The sequence below is a fragment of the Mixophyes fleayi genome, chromosome 1 (assembly GCF_038048845.1).
Source record: "Mixophyes fleayi isolate aMixFle1 chromosome 1, aMixFle1.hap1, whole genome shotgun sequence".
In the NCBI taxonomy this organism is placed as follows: domain Eukaryota; kingdom Metazoa; phylum Chordata; class Amphibia; order Anura; family Limnodynastidae; genus Mixophyes; species Mixophyes fleayi.
The window spans coordinates 141,892,897-141,919,174 of record NC_134402.1 but is presented as its reverse complement, the minus strand read 5'-3'; the positions used below and the strand labels follow the sequence as shown (position 1 = coordinate 141,919,174).

The 26,278-nt window shown below is 40.9% G+C and overlaps 1 protein-coding gene across 1 annotated transcript in view; it reads right to left on the bottom strand.

The window, feature by feature from the left end:
• Nucleotides 1-7,287: 7,287 nt before the first annotated feature.
• The window catches only part of SLC9B2 (solute carrier family 9 member B2), a 41,904-nt gene continuing 22,913 nt past the window's right edge, over nucleotides 7,288-26,278 (bottom strand). The window contains exons 3-12 of the mRNA XM_075200990.1: nucleotides 26,002-26,179; nucleotides 25,720-25,890; nucleotides 17,482-17,624; nucleotides 16,938-17,065; nucleotides 15,211-15,386; nucleotides 14,768-14,874; nucleotides 13,957-14,106; nucleotides 12,424-12,532; nucleotides 10,872-11,008; nucleotides 7,288-9,999 (exon numbers count right to left, since the gene is read on the bottom strand). Of these exons, the coding sequence (XP_075057091.1) occupies nucleotides 9,763-9,999; nucleotides 10,872-11,008; nucleotides 12,424-12,532; nucleotides 13,957-14,106; nucleotides 14,768-14,874; nucleotides 15,211-15,386; nucleotides 16,938-17,065; nucleotides 17,482-17,624; nucleotides 25,720-25,890; nucleotides 26,002-26,179 (1,536 nt within the window). The 3' untranslated portion in view covers nucleotides 7,288-9,762. The remainder of the gene's footprint in view (nucleotides 10,000-10,871; nucleotides 11,009-12,423; nucleotides 12,533-13,956; nucleotides 14,107-14,767; nucleotides 14,875-15,210; nucleotides 15,387-16,937; nucleotides 17,066-17,481; nucleotides 17,625-25,719; nucleotides 25,891-26,001; nucleotides 26,180-26,278) is intronic.

Sequence of the window (26,278 nt, the reverse complement as noted above, 5' to 3'; positions counted from 1 at the left end):
AGCAGGTAGCATAGGACTAGAAATCAGGAATGCAAACATTGTGAAAGAATCTGTAGTTGCTAAAGATTATTCTTTCCTATCCAGTGTTCAGAATGCAATATACAAACATATTATATACTATATACTTACCGTCATTTTTCATACACAGGGCCCTCTTCATACCAGCCACCTCAGGCGGAGTCCCTGGAAATGTCCCCTGAGCCAGAGGATCTAACAACCATCACCCTGGTAACAGTGGATGCCCCTGTGTCTGGCCTCCAGGAAGTTTCACCTGGCCCTGCTGAACCATCACACCAGCAACCTGCACCTGCACCTATGGACCCAGCCAGAGAAATGGCGCTGTCTATTGGCGCATTCCAGCAGCAACAGACATTATTAATGGACAGGCAAACTGGGCACATGTCACAAATTGCGGCCCAGTTGAGGCGAATACACCGCTCCACGAGCCAAATCCCTGCTGCAATAAACCGGCTGGCGAGCGCTTTGGAGCAGACAAATGTGCAGCTGGCCCAAATGTCTGGGTCTGTGGACGCCATGCATTCCTCCATTCGCGAGGGGAATGCCAACGTTATCCGGCTGGCAGGCCAACTCCAGCAGGAACTGATTGCCCGCTTGCCGGCCCCTTTTTCATCGGCCTCCACCAGTGCCGCTAGCACGCCTACCACATCTCTACAGAGTACTCCTCCAAGGAGAGGTGCTCGCACCAGGGGTGGGCGAGGGAGGGGAGAGAGTGGCACCAAGCATAGCGATATGCCTGCAAAAAGACATCGCTAGCACAATGTTTGTTATTTATTAATGTTTTGTCAAGTTTCTATAACGATTATACGTTTTTATTTATTGTGTTCTGCAATAAATGCAGTTAAATTTCTATTGTGTCAGTCTTTCTTTTCTGCACATTAAACAAGAGTATTCTGATTTTTTAACAACTATGCACTAATTTCATGTAAACATTGACCTCTGACTGTCACATTCCAGGGATGTTCATATTTACCACATGAGGAGTACACACTATCCTGTTTTTAAAGGTTCCAATGTACAAAAAATTTACAATAAAATACTAAAATTGCACTCACATAAAACACATTTTTGAGCAAAAAATGTTTTTCATACTATGTACTTACAAGTAAAGTAGTTTGCAATTAGACGGTCTCTAATCTCCCTTCCGCCCTCTGTGCTCTGCACATCACCAGATGTGACACGGACCCCTTCTTCTTCACTGTCTACTGCAATAATCGGTGGGGTAAGTTGATGTATTGCTAGATTATGTATCAAACAGCCAGCCAGGATAATTTCAGACCCCTTTTCAGGTGCATACATAGCCACACAACCCGATTATTCTAGTAACCTGAATCTAGTTTACCAAAGTACAAAGGTACGCTATAACACACCTCTACTAAATCAGTAAATAAATTGCATGGTGGGAAGACACAAGAGAAAAAGAAACCAAAACAACACTGCAATTACAAGACACTGGCCTTTTAACATATACAATCCCAAAGTAAAAAAATTTGTACATGAAATGGCCCTTTTCCTTCTGTTCTGATTGCCCAAATATCAGAAACAGCACACTGTTTGAGCAATCTCGCCGCTCACAAGCAGCGCTTTCATTTTGGTCTATTGAATGGCGGTTTTCCGGCGGCTTTATAAACCCCCTAATAGTAAATCCGGCTGTTTGTATGTTGAACATTGTTGAAACCGTCATGGCGATGTATACAGAGGCGGGTTTGAAAACATCTTTTCTGGTCGTTTGGACGGCGGGTTTAGCCTTAGTAAATCCGGCGATGGCTAAACCGCCGCCAAACCCGCCGAAATTCGGCGGGTTTACAAACACGCCTGATAGTAAATCTAGCCCCAAGTGCGTCTCATACGCTGCATGTATATAGACGCAGTGTGTACTTGGTATTCCTCTCTATCTGGTTCTCCTGCATTTCCTTTCACTGTATTTTTCTGTTGTATGTTATCTGTGGTTAAAAAGCATGGCAGGGAAAGGGGCAGTTAAGATTACCGAAAAATCTGTAGTCTTCAGAACGTGTAAAAACTAAGTTCATTACGGGACAGGGTGATCTTGTACAATATTGTGAAGTCTGTGTACGTCTTATTAGTCCACAGTCTGTTCCCCCTCAAAGCAAGGCGACCATGGTGTGGGTAGCTCAGATGGTCAGGGTTATGTCAGCATTGACAGCTGAATTAGCCGCTTCTAGACATGAAAGAAGCATCTAGGTCGCAACCTGCAGATTTGTCGCCTGAATGGGCTCAATCTCTGGTACACAGGGTAGAGCTCATAGTGTATTCGGTGGCTCCGGCAGCTTCTGTGTCTCATGCCAATTCTGTGGCTAAAAAGAGAGTTTTGCCCATTGTGTTACACTCAGATGAATCTGATGGTGAGAGATTACCTCTGATGGAAAAGGTGAATCTCTTCAAGATTCAGACACAGACCTCCTGACCAGGATGGGTCAGAGTCAGTGTCACAGGGTTTAGAGGCTTTGATAATGGCGGTACGCCAGGTCCTTAAGGTCAGTGAGCCTGAGCCAGGACCATCTCAGCCAATGGTTTTGACCAAAAGTCAGCTGTAATGTTTCCAGTGTCTACTGAACTAGATGAGCATTTTGCAAAGCCTGGGAAAAGCCAGATAAGAGATTCTCGGTGCCTCAAAGTTTTTTGGCATCCTATCCCTTTCTGAAGGATAATAGGAAGGACTGGGAGTCACCTCCTTTAGTAGACTCTTCTGTATCTAGGTTGTCAAAGAAAATTACTTTACCAGTACCGGGAGCTACATCGTTAAGGAATGGTTATTATTATTATTATTATTATTATTTATTATTAATTTTTATTTATAGGGCGCCACTAGGTGTCCGCGGCGCCGTACAGGGACAAACAAAATTACAATACGAGGTGAGACAGCACAGTACAGTAAACAATAATCACAGTAACTCAGTGAGCTCAAGGCACAGCTAGCGGGGCGGGGAGAGGGGAAGGTCAGCCAACAACGGCACCAAGGAGGGAGGGCACGGATGAGAGTGAGACCCCCAGGGGGAAGAGGAGGGAGCGAGAGGGGACGGGAGAAGAGGGTCGTCAAGGAGGAAGGCAGGGAAGCTGGCGAGCAGAGTTAAAAGAGGAGAAGACAGGAGGAGAGAAGACCCTGCTCAAAGGAGCGTCCAATCTAAGGGGCGGGGTAGACTGACAGAGAGACACAGGGGAGGGAGAGAAGGAGGAATGGATAGGGGGAGGGGAATGAAAGGGAGTGAAGGCTAGGGGAAGGGGAATGAAGGGGAAGAGTCAGAAGAACAGGTAGGAAGTTAAGTGGGAGACTGGAAAGCTTTAAGAAAAAGGTGGGTTTTTAAACACCGTTTGAAGCTGGACAGATTGGGGAAGTTCTGATGGCAAGAGGAAGCTTGCTCCAGTGGTTCAGACAGGAAGCTAGAATCCATCCTTAAAAATATGCATGTAGCAGCTGGAGTACAATTGAGACCCATCATTTGTATGGATCAACAAAGCTGTAGAGGAATGGGCTACTTAGCTCAAAACTGATGTAACTGAGGGAGATGTAGTAGAGGCTATGGTAAGATTAACAGACCATACCTATTTAGATGAAGCAGCTAGAGACGTGGGTATGGTCGGAACCAACATATCTGCTATGGCTGTTGCTGGTTGCAGGAATCTCTGGCTTAGACAATGACAGTCTAATGGAGGTTCTAGGAGGGGAGTAGAAGCTCTGTCATACAACGGGAAAATGTTGTTTGGGGAAGAGCTAGATAAATGTATTTCCCAGGCTACGGGGGGAAGATCCACTTTTCTGCCATCAGCTACTCCAACTCCATGTAAAAGCTTTGCTGCACAATCGTTTCGGTCCTTTCGGATTTCTTCCAGATATAAAGGAAGAACCAGAGGAGCTGCCAACATAATGGCAGAAATGATGGCATTGCTTCATACTCAGGGAGTTATGATAATTCCATACCTGGACGATCTCCTAATAAAGGCACCCAATCGGGAGATCCTGCTCAGAAACATCTCGCTGACACATCACTTGTTATTAAAACACGGATGGATGGTCAATTTCAAAAAATCAAAACTGATACCTTCTAAGATTTCTAAGGATGATATTGGATACTGTCCAGAAAAGAATATTCCTTCCTTGGGACAAGGCGGTAGCTATCCAAAATATGATAGGGGAGATACTAAAACACCGCAGGGTGTCTGTCCACACATGTACACGCCTTCTATGGAGGATGTTGGCTACGTTCAAAGCCATACCCTATGGAAGGTTCCACTTCCAGACCTTGCAGCTGGACTTATTAAGCCAGTGGACAGGATCTCATCGGTTTCTTCAACAGTCAGTGACCTTGGCTCCGAAAACAAGATTGTCCCTCACGTGGTGGCTAAAGTCAAGCCATCTTCTGAGCGGCAGAATTTTTGGAGTATCATACTGGACCATACCTGACCACAGATGCGAGTCAGAGAGGTTGGGGAGCAGTGACTCTGGGTCACACTTTCCAAGGTCGCTGGCCGCGGCAGGAAAGAAATCTACCAATAAATTGTCTGGAACTCAGAGCAATATTTTATGCTCTTCTGGAAGCACAGTCCCTTATTCGAGGAAGGGCTATTCAAGTGCAGTCAAACAACGTGACTGCAGTCACATATATAAATCGCCAAGGTGGAACCCGCAGCAGATGTACAATGAACGAGGCAAGTCACATTCTACGCTGGGCAGAGAATCACGCACAGTTGATATCAGCAGTTTTCATACCAGGGATAGAAAACTGAGAGGCAGACTATTTAAGTCACCAGGACATTCTTTAAGGGGAATGGGAATTGAACACAGAGGTGTTTCTATACCTAGTAAGTCGGTGAGGTCTACCGCAAATAGACCTGATGGCATCAAGACACAATTACAAGCTTCCACTGTTTTGTGCTTCAGCAAGGGATCCAAGGGCAGTGGCAGTAGACGTGTTGCCAGCTCAATGGCACTTCCAGTATGGGTATGTGTTCCCTCCTTTTCCCATGCTTCGTCTTCTCAAGAGGATCGGGAGGTTGGTTGTAAAAATACTCCTGATAGTGCCGGCTTGGGCCCGCAGAGTGTGGTACTCAGTCATTCAGTACCTGCTTCTGGACGACCCATGGCCTCTGCCGCTAAGAAGAGACCTTCTAATGCAATGTCCACTAGTTCATCCAGATTTACAGCGGTTGCGTTTGACGGCATGGCTATTGAGAGGGCAATCCTAAGGCGCAGAGGTTTTCCATCATCAGTCATTACAACTATGGTGACTGCAAGGAAAGAAGTCACATCAAAACACTACCATTGAATCTGGAAATCATATATAAAATGGAGCGAGGGTCGGTAAGTATCTACCTCTTGTTTTTACATGCAGGATTTGAGGGAGGATTGAGACTGGGATCTTTAAAAGTGCAGGTCTCAGCCTTATCTATATTCTTTCAACAGGAACTGGCAATTCTCCCAGAGGTACAGATCTTCTTACAGGGTTTTTTTTTAGATTACAACCTGTTTGTTGCACCAACTATGCCATGGGATCTGACGTTGGTATTATCCTTCCTCCAGTCTTCCCTGTTTGAGCCTTTTTGAGTTAACAGAAATGAAATATCTTTCATGGAAAGTGGTCATGTTATTGGCCTTATTTTCAGCAAGGCGAGAATCGGATCTCAGGGCCATGTCATGTAAGTCACCATATCTTGTGTTTTTCAATAACAGGGCTGAATTAAGAACAAAGTTGGGGTTCCTTCCAAAAATTGTATCAGCTTTCCACATTAACCAACCGATAGTGTTACCTATCCTGGAGGATAATTCTCCATCAGTCCGTTCTCTGAATATGGTCAGAGCTCTAAGAATATATGTGGAAAAAACGGCAACAGTTCGCAAGACAGATGCGCTGTTTGTATTATATGACGCAGAACGTCCAGGATGGCCTGCTTCTAAGCAGACCTTAGCATGGTGGATACGTCTTACTATCCAACAGGGTTATGTGGCTTCATCAAGAACACCTGCGCCATCTATTGCTGCTTATTCCACTCGATCCATGGGCCCTTCTTGGGCAACTACTAGAGGAGTTTCTATTGAGAAACTGTGTAGAGTAGCCACTTGGTCGGAAAGACATACCTTCCTGCGTTTCTACAAATTTGATACGCTGTCGACTTCTGATACTCAATTTGGCCGTTCAGTGTTGCAGGGGTCCCAGAGATCTTCCTTCCGTTAGGGTTGCTCTTTAACATCCCCATTATTAAGACTTTCTAGTGTCCCCTATGGATGAAAGAGAAAACAGAATTTACTTATCGGTAAATGTCTTTCTCTGATTCCATAGGGGACACTGGGCACCCACCCAGCGCTGGGCCTTTTCTAGCCATGTATCAATTATGTGTTGTCTAATTCTGTCTATATGTTTTCAAGTAACTGTATCTTTGGTTTTGTTTATTAATCTCTTTCCAAAAAATGGGTTAAGTGTCTCTTCTGGGGTACAGTACTAAACTGGCTTGTAGGAGGGTCATAGAGAGGATATAGTCAACACTTCAAATAAACTATTGTAATAAACTCCAAGCAAACACCACTCTATACCCCATTGTCAAGACTTTCCAGTGTTCCCTATGGATTCAGAGAAAGACATTTACTGATAAGTAAATTCTGTTCTCTTTATGTCTGATTAGCCATGTGTGCACACATAGGACTTTCATTACAGATCTTATGGTTGCCTAGTTCCTTGGAACTTTCTTATATCGGCACTGTATCGAGAGGGAGCACATCCATTGCTGCACCATAGCTCCCACCAGCTCCACAGAGGTAGCAGGCGCGATACACACAGACACACGAGACAGACTTCAGGTGCTATTTTCAATTGGTCTGGTAATACATTTGCTCTTCTTCCGATGAAGCAGAGTTTATTTCAGGACCTGAGCACATCTATATATATATAGCGACATTGAGTATGGTCTGATTATTAAACCTATGATTCACATGATAATATAATGTGACTATCTATCATGACCTAAGGATTTTTACTCAATCATTTTTCTTGCTCACGGCTTACGTCTCTTGAAAATATGTCCTATATCATTTCACTGGTCTGGTTTGACAAAACAAAAGATTCTCTCGTCCACAGAGCACCTAATAAAAGAGAATCCGATTGCAAGCTGTACCTCAGACTTGGATGTCTTCAACACCCAAGTATATGGCATTGCACGTTAATACATGCTACAAAAAATAAAAATTAAAAATAAGGGTTTGAAAACAAAAATATATATTTTTTTAATAAAGTTAAAAAGTACATAAATAAATACACACACGTACATTTTATTATGGCCTAAATAATAGACCAGACACCAATAAAGTACATGTATTTGTTATCCCTATTAACAATATAAGCAATGTAATAAAGGAAAGGGTATATCTTATGAGCTGAATTAGGTTTGTGAAAAAAAAAATTGTAATCACAAAAAAAGTTTATAGAGAAAAATGTTTTGTTTTGTTTTTTGTATGACTATACATTTAAAACAAGACCTTTACCATAATACCAAAAGAAAGTACCAACTCCCCCTTCCCCTATGCACTAGCCAGGGTAAGTGGTTAGCACTTCTGCCTCACAGCGCTGGGGTCATGAGTTCAATTCCCGAACATGGCCTTATCTGTGTGGAGTTTGTATGTTCTTCCCGTGTTTGTGTGGGTTTCCCCCGGGTGCTCCGGTTTCCTACCACACTCCAAAACATACTAGTAAGTTAATTGGCTGCCATCATATTGACACTAGTCTCTCTCTCTATCTGTCTGTGTGTGTGTGTGTATGTTAGGGAATTTAGAATGTAAGCTCCAACGGGACAGGGACTGATGTGAATGAGTTCTCTGTACAGCGCTGTGGAATCAGTGGCGCTATATAAATAAATGGTGATGATGATATGTATTCACCACTAGTTTTCATCCAAGACTGATTTATAAATGCTTACGTATAGTTGGCTGCAGACTATAGAGTACAACAATAGTGCAACAACAAAACCCTGAGTATTGGCCTACAAATGTTTGTACATGGAAGTTTTCTTAAGGATCATCATTGTTTCATCTACAAAAGGTACATTACCAAAACCAACAGTACATTGTTAACTTACCTCTTACTGCCAACAAGTTCAAAAGGTCCATAACGTGTATACTGACTGCACATATAATGTATGCAGCACGAAAACAGTTATTACCAAATGTGCCTACATAACAGGATATTTGGCTTGTGTCTGTATAAATAAAAATAGTCATAACATTTATAATAAAGTTTAAAGTGGACCTGTCACTAACACACAATAGAAGCAGCCATTTTGCTGCTAACACAGCTACTTCCAGTCAGTTAGTTATGGAAATACTTTATGGCTCATTACAGATCAGCGCTCCTGTGTTGCACCTCCACATTCACATTTGGGCACAACAAAGTGCAACTTCCATACACCGTGCCCAGCACTCAAATATGTAAGTGGATAAAGTGTGCTGGCAAAAGCATCAGTGATCCCTATACCTGCATGGCACACTGGAACACTATGTGAATGAGCAATAAAATGGGCTTGTCACCGACGGTCTAGATGTAGTCAGTTTAGGAACAAGTGACATTACTGAGTAATGATGCATAAAGTGCCTCATGTCTCAGTAATGTAATGGTTTCATAGTTAGTTGATGGCTTTATTCTCATGACTAGTAGTTCAGCACACAATTTTTTTGCTTCCATTGTGTGTAGAGGTCAAGTCCAACCTGCTCATAAATGTTCTTATGGGCATTTCTGTTTAAATAAGCAAACAAGGGTTGTACATTCCATCAGGCCACGGTCTAAAGCTAAGTACACACCTATGCAATTATCCTGCAGATTACATGATTCACAACCATTTGGTCAGATATTGCAAGAGTGTGTACACTCCTACAATCATGTTTTATCCTACCTAACCACATCACATCTGTTGATTTGGTTTTATAAGACTTCCTAAAAATCACGATCAAAGATGGCAGGCAAATTATGTACGTACACGCGACTGTAGTGTAGGCACATGCGACTGTAGTGTAGGCAGCTATCTGTAGAGTGTGTACAGAGTCACGATCTTTCAGCAGATGGTTATGAAATATGAAGATCACAGATCTGACGGTAAATTGTGTAGGTGTGTACACATGAATCAGCATGCTCATCGGGACTATCAATCATTACAGAAATCGCATAGGTGTTTACCCAGCTTTACTGTGTCACTTGTTAGCCTGTACAGTACACTGAAGTGCTGATCTAGGTAGTTAGGGAATGATCTGGTACCTTCACTAGACACAAAACATTCTTCAATTGAGGGACAACCACACACAAGGTAATATAACATTACCAACATTTAAATCCAGTGAAGTTTGTCTAGTTTTTACTGCAATGGACATTTACACTTTTTTATTAGATAAATGATATTTTTCACACATTGCATTGTCTGCTTTCTTTGGCTCTCCAGTGTTTTTATATGGGCATTTATTAAACAGAGTACCTAAAACGTGTAGAAAGCCTTGTACCTGGAAAGTTCTATAAGTAATTTTACCACATGGACAATGTCTATAAACTATATTTTATGTACATATGTATGTAAATATAAGAACTCCTTACAATATAATAAAATGTCCATTAAATACGTTTTACATTTACAATCATACAAATACAGCAATATTTCTATTCAATATCAGTGAACTGCAGGTTCATAAAAATGAGTTTATAAAAATGAGTAGTTTCCTTTAAAAATCCCCGATGGCCAGCATAGAGGAGAACACCATTCTCACAGAGGGGTAGAGATTTCTGTCCCGGTCTCCATCCCATCATATACTTCTGGGTTTATACTTGCATCTGATCTATGGAGCATTTTTGGTGCTGTTAAGCCAATGATTAGAGCTCCTGTGGGTGCTGTGATTAGAATTGCTAGGAAAGCTACGGTTAGCACATCCATGCCATATTCTTCAAATTGTTTATTGCCAATGCTTCTTGCCATGTCCAAGGCTATAGAGCCAATAGCAGCCTGAATAAAAAACACAAATGGTATAATGAGGTGCATTTTAACACAAGTCACTTTCTAACCAAACATAGGGAACAAAATAGAAATATAATAAAGGAAAGATAATAAGAACATGCATTGACTGAGAGGGAGAGCTATCTGCATGAATGTTACAGGAATATATTTGAATGGGATAAATGAAAAACAAAAGGACACAAAGCAAAGTAAATAAAAAAATAATTAGAGGGCATAGAAGGCACAAACAGAAGAAACAGGCAGAAAAGGGCAAAGGGGATTCTTGTTTGCGAATAACACAAATGGAGTAATTTATGAATGGATGGCACATTACTTATTAGCCTGTTTTGTATTTCAAGAGCAATTAAATAGTCCCTCTCTGCTCTTGGCACTTGTGTGCACTCTTGACACGAATTGTTTGAGTACCAACATGCATGGAGCCCTCTTGTAAGGACTTTCCCTTCACTAGTTTAAAGTCTAGTTAAAATATATTGCTTGTTTGACTGTCAGATAGCATTTATCAATTTTCAAAAACAATACTTTACATGCCAGGTGGAAAAAAGATCCAGAAGTAACTATTTAGTCACTAGACCTTCCCTGTTCCTACCCATGAAACACAGCGGAAAATTATAAAAAGGGACAATTATTATTATTATATAAAGCTGTCAAATGTCTCTAGATAATCAAATGTTAATCCAGAAAGTCTGTTGGTTTTTTCTCTGCATGCTGCCATTTGCGGACACCTCTAAACTGGCCCCTCAAATGTGCTGTGTGTATGGGCACTTTAAAACACTCTATCATCTATGATGAAGTAATGTTGAACTAACATCCAGTGTTACAGTGAAATAGATATGATTTAATGTGCCATATATAGCTCATACCTGAACTGTGGCTTTGGGTATCCATGCCAAAGAAATAAATATCTTTTCTTTCATCTCAAAACCTGCCCAGGACACCATCAAGAAAGTGAAGCATATTCGTACTATCAAGGCAATTCCAAGTGTGGCAACACATAACCCTGGAATTCAGAGAAAGCAGTTAGCAAACTTTTACTTAGTTGTAAGAGGTGCTCCTAACAAATTGCTTAGTTCCATTTTTATTAATTATATTATAAAATACACTATATTTTTAAAGCTAATTGATGGCAAGTAAGTGGGTTTGGTCTATTGCATGAGCACATACTGGCGCATAAACGGAGCCCTGTGGGAATAAATCGTAGTTTTCTGTTGTCCTATCTCAGGCTGAATTTGGTTATTTATTTTGCCTGTCTCTACTGCAAGTCTAAACTATTCTACGAAAAAAATGAGCCACTCTGCCCTGTGTCCATGTGCTTGCTCCAGTGCTGTTCCTCCCACTGATCCCAGTCTCTGCAAACTTGAATCAAACCTGATAAATCTCTAGAACAGTCGTTCCAAGCTGGCGATTAGCTACTCAGGTGAATAGCTCAACATTCCAGAAATTCTAATTGCATTGGAGAAACTTATGCAGCGGAAGACTAAACAAAACCTCCAGTTTATTCTCAGTAATCTCAGTCAATGTGTTTAGGTGGAACTACAGCTGTTCCTCAGCCTTATTGTGTTCCATAAATTAATTTACTCATTAAGCAGACCACACCCACTTACCGGACATCGCTTCTATGCTTCAATTCTAGCCTGAAATCTACATAAGGACAGTGTGGAGTGTGGGTAGCTGCTCCCTATTGGTTGTGGTGATGTTACACAGCTAATAGGAAGTGGCCAGGAAGAACAGCATAACCTGGAACACCTCTTACATGTTGTAAAATTCCAAAAATAATTGGATCATCTTTCCAGCAAAAAAAATATTTTCACACAAAAGCAAAGAATGGAAAATATGAAGATAGAAATATTGCATATGGTTTTAGTGAAACCAAAAATATTTAATAAAGACACACAGTGACCATATCAATATAAAGACATTATGAAATAGAAAGTAACTGCTGTGATATAATCATTTAATTGTTCAGACACACAAGACATTTTTTGCTATTGAGCAGTGAAGGTAAAGTGAAAATGTTATTTAACTTTTAAATGTTATTCTTTAAAAAAAAAAAAAAAAGAATAATGCTCTACTGAACAGGAAAGTATTAGTTCACAGGAACAGGTTCCCTGATAAAGATTATATACAGTTTGTATGTGCTACCCGTATTTGCGTGGGTTTCTTCTGGGTGCTCTGGTTTCCTCCCACAATCCAAAAATGTATTACTAGGTTAATTGGCTGCTATCAAATTGACCCTAGTCTGTGTATGTGTGTATGTTAGGGAATTTAGACTGTAAGCTATATTGTGGCAGGGACTGATGTAAATGCATTCTCTGTACAGCGTTGTGGAATCAGTGGCGCTATATAAATAAAATAAATGATGATGAATGATGTAGTTCAAATGTGTTGACTTTTTCCACTAGACTTAATACTTACCAACAGTCTCTGGCCTCAAGGAGGAAACAGATATTTCTGCTCCAATCAAGCTGAACAGCAGTGGCTGGAAAATATCCCACCCTACAGCCACTATATCTTCGACCAAAGCCTATAAAAAAAAAAGAAAAAAAAAAAAAAAAGTTTAGATATTGGAACGTAACATCACACGATTCAAAAACTTGAAAATGTAGAAAAAACAAAAAACACTAACTGACAAAAAATATGTTCCTGTCAATTACATTAATATCAACCAGCTACTCACAAGGGGTTAAGTTCGGCGCTGTTGGGGATGGCAAAATAAGTACCAAAAAAAGTATTATTGATGAATGTAGAAATCTGTCAATGGTACAGTAAATAATAGAAGGTAAATCTTAACCAGTATATATAGTAATAATGACAATCTCATTAATAATGGTGAAGATGAGGTTCTGGAGGAGAACTATCATTCCCTGCAGCACATTCAGGGTCTATTACCACCTTAACATAGAAATGGGATGGATACAATGGCGCTGGGAAAATAGAACTCATCCAGACATATAAACAACACAATATATAAAATATATGGACATATCAAATTCCTAAATGTAATTTAATATACAGCAGAACACATAAAAAACCATACAAGAGATAAATAAATTCTATCCCAATATAGAGAACAAATAAATCTGTTGTGAAGAGATATCGATGATTTTGACTAACAGATGTCATATACCAATTTCGATCAGTATTCAGAAAAGTCAGCTGCCTTCCGCGAACTTAGAGAATAGCTGACGCGTTTCGTCCCATCAGTCGGACTTTTTCAAAGCTTTGGACTATTTTTGGACTATTTCTAAAGGAGACTTTTCTGAATACTGATCGAAACTGGTATATGACATCTGTTAGTCAAAATCATCAATATCTCTTCACAACAGATTTATTTGTTCTCTATATTGGGATAGAATTTATTTATCTCTTGTATGTTTTTTATGTATTCTGCTGTATATTAAATTGCATTTAGGACTTTGGTATGTCCATATATTTTATATATTGTGTTGTTTATATGTCTGGATGAGTTCTATTTTCCCAGCGCCATTGAATCCATCCAATTACATTCATATGTTTTAGTATATGTTATTTTAGCTATAAAATGTTTTGGGGGGGAAACTCAATTAGACGCAATGTTCCTCAGAACATTGCAGCTGCGCAATTTTACCGTTAGTACGGTAGAAACAGCCGCTCATTTTTTCTCGCACCTCTATGGGGCACAAGCAAAAGTGAGCAGATATTTCTGTAAAAATATCCACCAGGAGGAGTCTCCGGAACGGTCGCGAGACACTTTGGGGCTAATTAAATTCCCCCTTAGAGTCATACGACTTAGGGCACTGTCGTTTATTCTATACATTGTTTTTCACTTTTGAAGGACTTGTTAGATGTCTAAAACTAAAATGTTTTGTGGAATTCTACTAGATAAGGTGCAGTTCAAATATTTCTCACTATTTTCAATTAGGTAGAGGTTTGTATGACATGTGTTAAATTGCATAGTTTTACAAGTACCTTTTCTCCTGACCATCCAAGACCCGCTATAAAAGCCATCACCAACGTACAGAGCCCTCCTGAACCAGGAAAGCCAAAGAAAAGGCTACCAAATACTGCAAATATTGAGAGTGAAAGGATGAGATAAGATCTTTTCCATTTTAGTCTCTCCTGTTTGGAACAAAAACAAAAAAATACAGGTATTAAAATAATTATATGCATATTCTATTGGAAGGACCACAACAATTGTCTATAATCATAGTTGCTAATTTTACTCCCAGTATAATAATCCTACTTTCCCAGTTCTTCCTGCTGCTACCAGTGTACTCCTCCATACCCTGAACCCTACCATACACTTGCCAATAAACATATGCCTTTTCCTGATGTGGAACACAAGAATGACAAGCAAATAGGAGGATGGAGAGGGAAGTGCCAGCACTGCATCACTGTGTTTCATACACATGACCCAGCTAAGTAGAAAAATAAAAAGTTTTCTTTTTGCTTTATAAATAAAATATAATAACACAATAAATTTGTTAAATGTTGCAATTCGCCACATTTGTTAAAGCATAATTATGTAGGTCAGTTCAGTTTGTTTGAAACAAGACATGCATGATATACGTAGGTTAGCTAATTTAAAAAAAAAAAAAAAAAAAAGAGGAATAAGACAGAACAAAGTGTCAATGTCATATGAAATGAAATAAGGCACACTGGACACCTACAGTAATATAACCCTAAAATTATTTTGTTCAAAACAAAATGTTCCCATTGTTTGGTACAAAAAGTTATTTGAAAGTTTGAAAATGACTTCATATGGCATAAAAGTTGTTACCTGATCTTTGCTTGGAAAATAATGGAGGAAAAACCCCAAGAGAAGCCCAGCTGCTATACCAAGAACGACTTCCAACACGCCTCTGATGATGTTGTTAATGGTGGAGCCTAAAGTGATAAAGCATAAATCTGTGTGAAATGGTCAGTGTACATAACAGTTTGTGCATGCAGAAATCTAGGTGTATTAGTACACAGATCGTCTATAATTCTGGTAGTGCAATGCAATATTATTTATGGAATTCTAAAGAAAAATGACATATATTATAGCTTACACATGCATGTTTATAAAAGCCTGTCAACTCTAGATTTTTCCAGGAGCCTCCCAATATTGACCCCCTGTCTCCTCGTCTCAAGACTTTTGCTCACATTCTCCTGTATTTTAGGCTTGGCAACACAGTTTCCCTGAATTGAACACAGGTTTCTAGTTATAAAACTAGATTTTACCTGATGAAAAGGCCATCCCAAAACATGTATTGAAGCCAGTAATAGCCAGGACGTCATCAAAGCTTCCAGCAGCCATAAGCAAAGTTGGGATTCCCTTATCCACCCCGTATCTTTCTTTCTGCAGAAGTAGCATAGAAGGGACTACAACAGCGGGGGACACAGCTCCTAAAACAAAACTAGTCAGAGGCAACATGAAAAACTGGATCACATACACTCAGAGTGCAAGTAGATTTATCTATGGGAATAAAACATTAAGTAGCTGTTTACAATTCACAACCTATGTCCTGTCGAAGTCGAATAACTGGATGAAGTTGTGCTAAATTAATAAATGTTGATTGTAACAGTCCTTCGTGCGATTGCAATTAGTACGCCACATCATACCACGGTAAATACGCACAAGAAATCAGAGCAAATATACTTACATTCATACCCACATAGTTCACATTTAATAAAGTTCCAACTCACATTCTTTTATTATTAAGAATTGGACATTATTTATACAAAGATAGATTTACATTTTACCAGCAGGAATCCGGTATCATCGGAAAAGTGATGGCTAGTTATGACTAGTATAAGATTAATTCTCAAAAGTACTCTGTTAACAGGTTAGTTTAAACCAGATTTTTGGTGGGAAGACACCTATGCAGCTGTTGGAGTGCGTTGCCTTTGGAGAAGAATTGTTTGAACTAACTTATGACCAGCATTCTACTGAAACATCATAAACCCTGAACCAGTGAAGAACTTTTAGTGTTATCTTTGTGTACATTGTGACATCATCACTGCTCTTTTCAAACCAAACTGTATACAAAGTGGCAACTGGTACAGAAACAGCCTATTTGCAAACACAGACTTCAGGATTGATGACTGTTACTGGATCCAGTGCGCAGCATATGTATCTTTTATACTTTGCAATACTTTTTGCTGTTAAATCGCTCTTGTGTTTTGGAGCCACGCTAATAGCATTGGACAGTCTTTATTGGCAACAATACTACTGGACGTAACAATACATAATATTGATTATTTAATCACTTTTATTCATTCCTTATTGGAAGATTAACAAGTATATCACTAGATATAGCAAAAATAATACATTTAAAATAATTAATACCCAAAAGAAGAGGAAAACAGAAATGGATATATAGCAAAAGTTTACATTGCTTAATAATACTAAAAGTATCAATTACAATCAATAAAAGGGTATGAAATAAAATACTATAATAACAATATCATACACAGTCATAAAAGTAAAGGCTTACAATCACTTAACTATAGTCCATTTAAATAGCTGTTATTTTTCTTCAAGCGCTAGTAACTGTCTATGTAGGATAAAGTGCTTATGAAGTAGTTCCAGACAGAGAGAGAGATACAGATATTTACTTGTAGGTTGCAATTCAGTATTCGTTCTTTGGGGGACTATATCTATGTCCCAAAATAATTTTGAGAAGAGTCACTGTGCATTAAAGGATTTACCTTCCTTTCCAGGAAGAGGTTTATTCAGGTGTAAGTTGCACTGAAAGTATCATCATTCACCACTACTGCAACTCTGCCAGTCAATGAACTGGCAGCAAATATGTGACCAAATGGCACACAGACCTGGTCAAGTCTTTCCATGTATGGGTAACTTAAGCACCAGAAACACAGCATATACTCTTGGGATTTCAGCTTCCTAACATATGTAGCATACACAAGCAAATACATGTGCAATATATAATAAAGAAATGTGTTACCCCATCATAAATCCCCATGTCAGTGGCAGTCCCATCAGAAGGTGAGAGAGAAGTGCACCTGAACAAGCTTCAATGGCACAGGGGCCAAAAGAGAGCCGTAAGCACACTGCCTTGAGTTTTCTTAGGGCCTTAAAAAGAAAGATTATTTATATGTAAATTTCAAATTTAATGTAATTTAAAACAAAGAAACCCTTCCATAAATCCAATCATTTGGGAAACACAGGGATCCGCAAATCTCTCCAAAAGTCAGGACTAAAACTTATTAGCCAGCAATTTCTAAGAGCAAAATTATCCTTATAGGTGGCTCTCAGGTCCGACAGTGGCACTGTCTGCGGCTGGAACAGGAAAGATACAGTGATCAGGAGACAGATGTGTGCCCCCTGTAGACAGGACGCCAGGGTGAATATTCTATTCTCTATGGCGAGTTGGCCAGATTTAATTGAGGTCTGAGGTATCAAACAATGATTTCAATACAAAACTTGAATCTGCTTTAAATGTCAGAACTATTTATTTGTACTTGAGAAGGAAGCAAATAGTTTTTTACCTTTGAATCCAGTCCAAGCCCAGCCCGTGTCAATATGATGGCTAAAGATATATTCCTCAAAGCAGCAGACCATTTATAATTGATCTGTACTTGATCAGTGACATAGGGGATATTTCGTATAAGAAAACCAGCAAGCAGCATACCTGACAAAAGAAAAACAAAATACAAAAGTATGGGAATTTCATATTAAAAGGTTTTGAATCTATGGTATATAGATAGCCAGAAGAAAAATAAAGTGGTAAAGAATCTAAATTGAGTATTTCACAAAGTTACCTGTTTCTTTATCTAGCCAATCCTGAAGATCTGCTGGTAATTGGTATTTTATAGGGACAAAATGACTCACAGGAATGGCAACATGTATTTATTGTATCTAAAAATCACACTAAGTAATGGCAAGTTTAATATACAAAGAGGTTTTGGAACTCTATTCTCTTTACATCCTTATTTGTGGAAGTTAAAAGTACCATTTTAAATAATAGCAATTGGATTCTAAGCAATAATGTTTAGTGATATACTATGGGTTCTACAAAGATTTTAACTGTAAAAAGTTTTAAATAATTAGCTATTAAGATATAGTAGCACCATGTATACATCCTGTATATGTTTAATTCAAAAAAAGAAAAATAATAGCATAAATGACAAATCCATAACAATTCAGATGTTAACAATAAATAAGAGGATTTTTATACTCGCGTTAAATCCGTTTCTCCAATTCCATCTGGGGGATACTGGTACCATGGGTTGTGAGAGTGAAGGTGGAGTTGGCACTTAACTAGCTAACTTGTTAATGTATCATGCTGACAACCCCCTCCCCTCTGCAGCCTCTTCAGTCTAAGTATAAAGCACAAAGGAAGGGGAGTCAACCAACCAGAGATCAAACAGCAGAAAGGAGGGAATGCAGTGTCCCCCAGATAAAATCAAAGAAACGGATTTATCGCAAGTCTAAAAAAACCTCTTTTCTCTTTCATCCCATCTGGGGGACACTGCTATCATGGGGACGTTTTAAAGCAGCCCCCCTAAGGGACGGACCACTCTCACAGCCTGGCACATAGAACACTACGGCCAAAACTAGTGCTTGCCGACGCAAATACATTGAACTGATAAAATTTTGCAAAAGTATGGAGCGAAGACCAAGTGGCTGCTCTGCACAACTGGTCTGCTGAGGTCCCATTTCGCGCAGCCCAGGAGGCCCCCACCGAACGGATAGAATGGGCAACAATACGATCTGGCACTGGTCAGTTAGCATTGACTTTAGCTTGCTTAATAGTCGAAGCCACCTAGCAATGGATTATTTAGAGGCCGGCCATCCTTGTTTCGAGGAGTCAAACCAAATAAAGAATCCGTGCAATGATTTTTTTATGTCCTCTGGAAATAAATTAGTAGAGCCCTGACCACATCCAGGAACTCAATGTCGTATGTCCCTGAAGACTGTGGCCCCCCTGTGAACACCGGAACCACAATTTCTTGGTTCACATGAAAACTGGAAACCACCATTGGCAGGAAAGCAGGAACTGTTCTGAGAACTGCCTTATCATCGCGAAAGATAAGATGTGGTTCGCGACATGAGAGAGCACCCAATTTGGAAAGTCTACAAGCTGATGCAATAGCTAGTAGAAATACAAACTTCCATGTTAAGAACAGTAATTCTGCAGGATGTAACGGTTCAAAGGGAGGCCCTTGAAGCATATTAAGTACCAGTTTGATATCCCAGGGTGCCGTGGCGGAACACATGGGAGGTTGGATATGCAGGACTCCTTGAAAGAAGGCCCTGACGTCCAGAATGTCTGCCAGGCTAAGGTAAAAACACCCCGAAAGAGCAGATATCTGTACTTTCAACGAACACAGACGAAAGCCCGCATCCAGGCCATCCTGGAGAAAAGACAGAAAACGTGAAAGGCGAAAGGATGCCTTGTGGCATGGTCACTCTCACAACATCTAATGTAGCTACACCAGATGCGGTGGTAAATACGAGCCGAAACTGGTTTTCTAGCCCAAAGGAGGGTGTTTACTACTCGTGGAGAGAAACCTCTAGACCTCCAAAAGGTTGGCCTAAACAGCCATGCCGTTAAATTCAGCCGAGGCAAGTCCTGATGTCTGAATGGTCCTTGTTGAAGAAGGTCTTCTCGAAGAGGTAACCACAGACCCAGACCTACTGTCAGCCACAGAATTTCTGCGTACCAAACTCGCCGTGGCCAAGCGAGAGCCACTAGTATGACTGGGAGTCCCCGTTGCTTGACTCTTTGAAGGACGTGGGGAATCATGGGAATGGGAGGAAACAGGTACCCCAACTTGAAATCCCAGGGCATTGTCATTACGTTGATGGCCACCAGCAAGGGGTCCCTTTCTCTTAAGCAAAATTGTGGTACCTTTCGGTTGAGACGTTATGCTATTAAGTGCCAATCTTGGATCCTCACCGTAGGACAAGTGACTGGAAGTACTCCGGATGGAGTGCCCTCTCTCCCAGCAGTATCACATGCTGACTGAGATAGTCTGATTCCCAGTTTTGAATGAATAAAAACTGCTGAAATAGAAGGAACATTGATTTCGACCCAGATCAAGATCTGAGCCGTCACCCTCATTGATCCTGCACTCCTGTTGCCCCGTCTGTTAATATAAAACACTGCTGTGGTGTTGTCGGACTGCAATTTGACTGGGTATCTGTGAAGGATCATCTGGGTGCCTTGAAAGGCCATTAGCATGGCCTTTAGTTCCAGAATGTTGATGGGGAGAGAGGTATCCCGAGCAGGCCAGAGTCCCTGGAGCCGTAAATGCAGGATCACAGCCCCCCATCCCCTTAAGCTGTCGTCTGTGGTTACTAAGATCCAGGACCATGGGGCAAAGGACCTTCCAACTGCCAAATTGTCCTAGTCCGTCCACCATCTGAGGGAAGCCCATGCCTCTGGTGACAAGCGTATCAGTTGACCCTCTAATTTCAGATGGGATCATGACCACTTCATTAAGAGGTCCCATTGGAAGCAGCGAGAGTGAAGTCAACCTTAAGCGATGGTTTTGAAGGTCTACACCATCTTTCCTAATAGACGCATGCATAAGTTGACCGACTTTCTGCGGCAGGCCACAACTCGAGTCGTCAAGGATTACCCTTTGTTTGTTGGTATCCATGACAAGTCCCAAAAAGGTCATTTTCTGGCAAGGAGTCAATTAGTATTTTCCTCGATTTAGGAGCCAGCCGTGCCTCACCAGGATCCTGATAGTAAGCTCTAGTTGCTGGTTTAGCAGTTGAGCTGAGGAAGCATTGATGAGCATATTGTCCAGATAGGGCACTATTTGCACTCCCCCAAAGTGAAGACAGGGTGGCATGACTGCCATTATTTTTGTAAAAACCCTTGGTCCTGTTGAGAGGCCGAATAGGAGAGCTCTGAATTGGTAGCGATATGCTGCCACTGTGAATCTGAGAAGGGCTTGATGAGCCTTCCAGATAGGTACTTGAAAATAGGTGTCCTTGATGTCTACTGACGCCATGCATTGGTTTGGTTCTAGTCTATTGATAATGGGCTTGAGGGATTCCATGTGAAACCTGTCCACCCGCAGGTGTAGGTTTAGCGGTTTTAGAAGTAGAACAGGTCAGAATGAGCCATCTGGCTTTGAGACCAAAAAGAGGTTGAAGTAGAAACCTTGTCGTTTTTGATGCCAGATGACTCCGGCAGAAAGAAGAGAGGCAACACATAGAAGCATTGCCTCTTTTCTTTGAGGGTCACAGGGCAAGTTGTTTGCAAAAAATCAACAAGGGCCCAGACCTGACAGGTCTATTATGTATCTTCTCATCATGATCCCTGAATCCAATGGTCTGCTGAGTATGCTGCCCACTGATCCTTGAACAGAAGCAGACATCCACCCATTCCTGCAGCCGCAAGAAGGGGAGGGTGACCGTCAAACTGCTTGGGAGAGGAATGTCTCATGGAGGAGGTAGACCTACCTAGATACGAGTGTCCTCTGGTGGCAGATGGTCTGGATTTATGTGCCTGGCCCGACCAGAGGAGCCCCCTCGTAAAGGACTGTCTAAATTAACCAAACTTTGGTGCCCTAGGCCTTGGGACGGAAGGTGCTTTTGCCTCCTGTGGCCTGGCAAATTATGCTGTCCAATTCAAGCCCGAATAACACTCCGCCTGAGTAAGGGAGTGAATCTAAGGATTTCTTTGATTCAGTGTTCACATCCCAGGACCTGAGCCACGGGGTCCTCCTAGTCGCTACGGTCATTGCAGAAATAGAGGAGAAAATGGAGGCTGCATTTTGGGCAGCCTTATACAAGTATCCGGAAGCCTCCTTGAGGTGTAGGACAAGGAGAAGCAAGTCAGAATTTTGCAGACCCATTGCCAACTGGTCATGCTATGCTTCCATAGCCCTGGCAACCCATGCCAATGAGAACAAAGGTCTAAATGAAGTACCTGCTGCAGTGTAGATGGACTTAAAAATCCCTCTATCTTGCGGTCAGTGTTATCCTGCAGGGTGGCTGTCCCTGGAACAGGGAGTGTGGTATGGCGTGCTAAGCGTGCCACTGATAAATCAACCTTTGGAACCTGTTCCCAATGGTTGAGGTCTTCCTCCTGTAAGGGATATAGAGCAAGATACCTTCATGGAATAACAAATCTGCGATCTGGTTGTTTCCAGGATGATTCCGTGATTTCTTTCAGTTCCACTGATGGGAGAAAGTGTATCGCACATCTCCTAGCCTTTTTAAAGAGACTTTGATCTGCTGTTCTAGTCTCTTCTAGATCCAGAATACCTAATGCCTGACATACTGCTACCACCAGGTCGTCAATACCTTGATATCTGGAACATTCCTCTGGGTCTGTGACCTGTGCGGAATCAAAATCCTCCATCAGCTCACCCTCCTCTTATAAGGATCTCTCCGAATCAGAGAGGGACCGAAGGGAGTTAGTGGATCGGCGTCGCTTATTCTTGGCACATCCAAGAAACGGTTTTACCGATCTAGGCCTCTGACTAAGGAAAAGGACCAAGCCAGTTCTCCTGTAGGAGGGCCTTGTGTGACAAGGACGAATGGAGCCCCAGCCTGTCCTAAGTCAATGGACTCGAAAGTCCCCATGGTCCTGCCTGTTGCAATGGGGTCAATTATTACTGAGGTAGAAAAAAGAACCGCAGCAACTGCTGGAATCTCTGCTGGCTTAAGAGAGTAGCTGTATTAATATCTCAACCGCCTGCGTCAGGGCAGTTGCCCATACTGGTGTTTCTGCTAGTGGCGGTGCACTAATCTCAGCCTGCACAGCTGGGGTAAACCCACTGCAGTCAATACAAAGCGCCCCCGGGTCCTGTAGTCCAATGGGTAATCTTTCTTTACACTTGGAAGAAGTATAATATTTTGGCCGAGGTGCTTTCCCCTTATCAGACATTTTATAAGGGAAACAGTGTCACAGCAAAAAAATGCAATACAGGCAATCACTCAAGAAATAAACAGAAAAATACTAGTCTATGACACAAGTCAAAAGGTAGTATCCCTGTTAAGATTATGTGTTTAGGCAAATAGGATTCTAGAATTTTTTTTAAATGCTATTGCAGGAATAATTTTTTTCAATATACCCCTATCTTATAGAGAGTATAAAAAGAAGTGTGTACTTAGCCTTCCAATCAGGCTAAGATGTCTGGAGCAGGAGAGGTCTGTCAGCAGCTTGGTGTCCCTGAGGAGTGGCTGCTGCTTTTCCCAGGCAGTGTTCTGGCGCCTTGGAATAGTTCAGTGGATCCAGACTGCGGGAAGGATGATGGTGGGGGAGGGGGGGGGGTTTAGCACCCCCACTCCGCGCCTGTATTGCCTTGCCCATAATAATGTCCTCTGCTGCCAATGGTGATCTGCTGCATCTATTACATGTAGCAGTTGCCCAAAACAGACTTTAAGTGGCCGTTTTGTTAATACACAAGTGCCCCCCCCCCCTCCTTTGCTGTTGAGGGGACTTGGTAAATTCCAAGATGGCGGCACCCGGCGTTTCGATTATGGACGCTTTTTGCTGTTTTTGGCAGCGTCGGTATAGCGGTCTTGGAGCATCATGACAGCGGCTTCTGTAAGACGCTTGTCAGCGCTGAGTGAGAGGTGAAAATCTAAAGAAAAAATTAAAACTTTCCGTTGCTGTTAGACTCTCACTATCTGACAGCTGCCTCTTGTACTGAATAAGTGTGCGTAACAGAACACACTGCTGTAGAAAAAAAAAAAAAAAAGTTAAATTAGAAAACAATACATTAAAAGGAAAAATCTTCCTAGCGTTAAAGTAAGCCCAACTCCCTTGGGCACTTAACTAAGGCTGAAGAGGCTACAGGGGGTTGCAGAGGGGAGAGGTTTGTCAGCATGATACATTAACAAGTTAATTAGTCAAGTGCCAACTCCACCTCCACTCTCACAACTCATGGTAGTGGTAGCAGTGTCCCCCAAATAGGATGAAAGATAAATTAAACTATCACTTACTGTTATTTGTAAAGCATGTTGAACTTCAATAAGTTTAACAAATATAAGTGATCAATAACAATGAAAATACTTGTTACATTTGTTAATTTGTTCTGTGTTATCGATTAATTAGCAGTCACACAAATAACTACATATATTTTACATAAATTATGATGAATACTTTAATTATATGAGGTCTATTTATGAAGGATCACAAATATAGACATTTTTGTTTTCTATTTGCCCTTTACCGCACACTAAACCACCCGGTTGGGTACAACAGTCAAAAATGTTGACAGGTTCAGTGTGTCTACGTGGTTAAAAATGAAGACATCGTGACTATCGACAGGTAATAAAGTCGACAGTCACGATATCAACATTTAAATGGCAATGTTGGCACCAGCACAAAACAGTTAAAACATAACAAAAAACAAACAAAACAAAACAGCGTGCCCCTTTTTCCCTCACACGTGTCTACCCTAATGTTGCCAACCGGTGGATGCACAGCATAAAAAAGTAAATAATACAGTGAAAAACAAATAAATAAAATGTCAATATATTAGTATTTACTAGTACCAGCACCAGGCTTTGCCCTTCCGGGGTTGGTAGCACTATAAATAAGGGACCCGAAGTGTGGGGTTCCCCTGCTATAATGACAGCCAACCCTATGCTGGTAAACACATAACAGGATTCCCTAGGGGATGTGGACCGCAACCGCCTCCCCCCCCCCCCCCCCCCCCACACACACACACAGGTCTGAGCAGGTTCCCCAAGTGCCAACATGCCCTAGCAGCCATGGGTATTACAAGCTCCAGCACACCCAAACTGCTAATGGCAGCCAGGGTTTGCAGGGAGACAAAATGGTGTTTTTAACATTAAGGAGAAAATTCAATTAAAAATAAACATCACCGTGTAGTGTCCCAGAATGGTCACGAGATAGTACGTGGCGAGGTGCAAGCAAAAGTAAGCATTACATGTTACCATATAAATTTTAATATAGCATGGCCACGATGTTCTCAGGAACATTGCGGGCAATTGAATCTGCTCCTAAACATTTTTTTATTACCCCAGGAGCCCTAGTGCTTTCAGCTGGGCATTAGTGGTCATTATGGCTGCGTGACCACATGCTGGTAAGGTCTGCCGGCTGGCAGCACCAGTGTTAAAATGTTTTGTTTTTCGGGAGGGGGGCACACCGTTTTTGTTTTATTAGTATCAACTGTTTTGTGCTGGCGGCTGGCATTGCTGCTTGAATGTCACATATCGACAGTCACAATGTTGTCATTTTAACCAGACAGACTGAACCAGTTGACATTTCAGATTGCCAACATTATAGTGTTAACAATCTGACAATCGACAGGTTAAGCGTCCACAGATTGACTACATCCCAAATCACCTATCCAATTTTACCTTTTAAGAGCAATAAACATTTTTTTTCAGCTAAAAGCAATTGAAATTGTGAAAAAAGAGTTTTATGTAAATGCACCTTTTGCCTTCCCCAGTGATGTAAAAGGGGGATCGCGGAATGCAAAATTTAAGTAATCAAATAAAAATATATAAGAACATTCAGAAATATATAATTACGTTTTCAGTCAATACTAAAAAAAGAAAAATGAATAAACATTTTGAATATAATATTTTTTTACTATTTTACAGTGAAAATTGTGCCATTGACTTCAAATATAGTACCTTCCCTATAGAAACTAATGGGTAAGGTAAACACAGTTTTTTAAACAGGCAGATAATGGCAGCATACTTTTCCACAATGGATGTTTATAAATAGGCCTCAGTTTGTTCATTAAAAGTATTTCAGGTCTAAGAAAATTCTCAAATACCAAGTAGTGGAGGTAATGGAGGTAGACTTGGTATCCGAATAAGACCGACAAGTTTACCACCAAGTAAAGCACACAGTAGCAGTGCTAGAATTCCAAAAAGATTTCCACCAGGCAGACATTCAGCACCAGTTATGGACCAGACAACTCCCCAAACTAGGACGATCATGACAACTGCGAAGAGACAATATGAAATCAGTGCCATCAGCAGGTGTGTAGCTTCTGTCCCAAACAGTATATATTACATGGTATGTGTAATAATGAATACTAAGGTTGCCTATGTACCATTTGTAATTAGCACAGAAAGTCGTCCTTGTGGAGGACAAGCAAAGAACTTTTTTATTTTCATACACGTGTTAGATGTGGCTTGAGGCTTCTGTGGCTGGTAGCTATCACTGTTTAACAATGCACTTTCATTCACAACATTTCCATCTGCTACTTTGGGCATATCCAAAGACTCCCCCTAGAGAAAGAAAAAAAAAAAAAGTGCATTCAGAATATGTTGTTTGTATGTAGCACTGGCTAGCTCCACATTTTCAAAGAGAACGTAGAGGTTTTCATC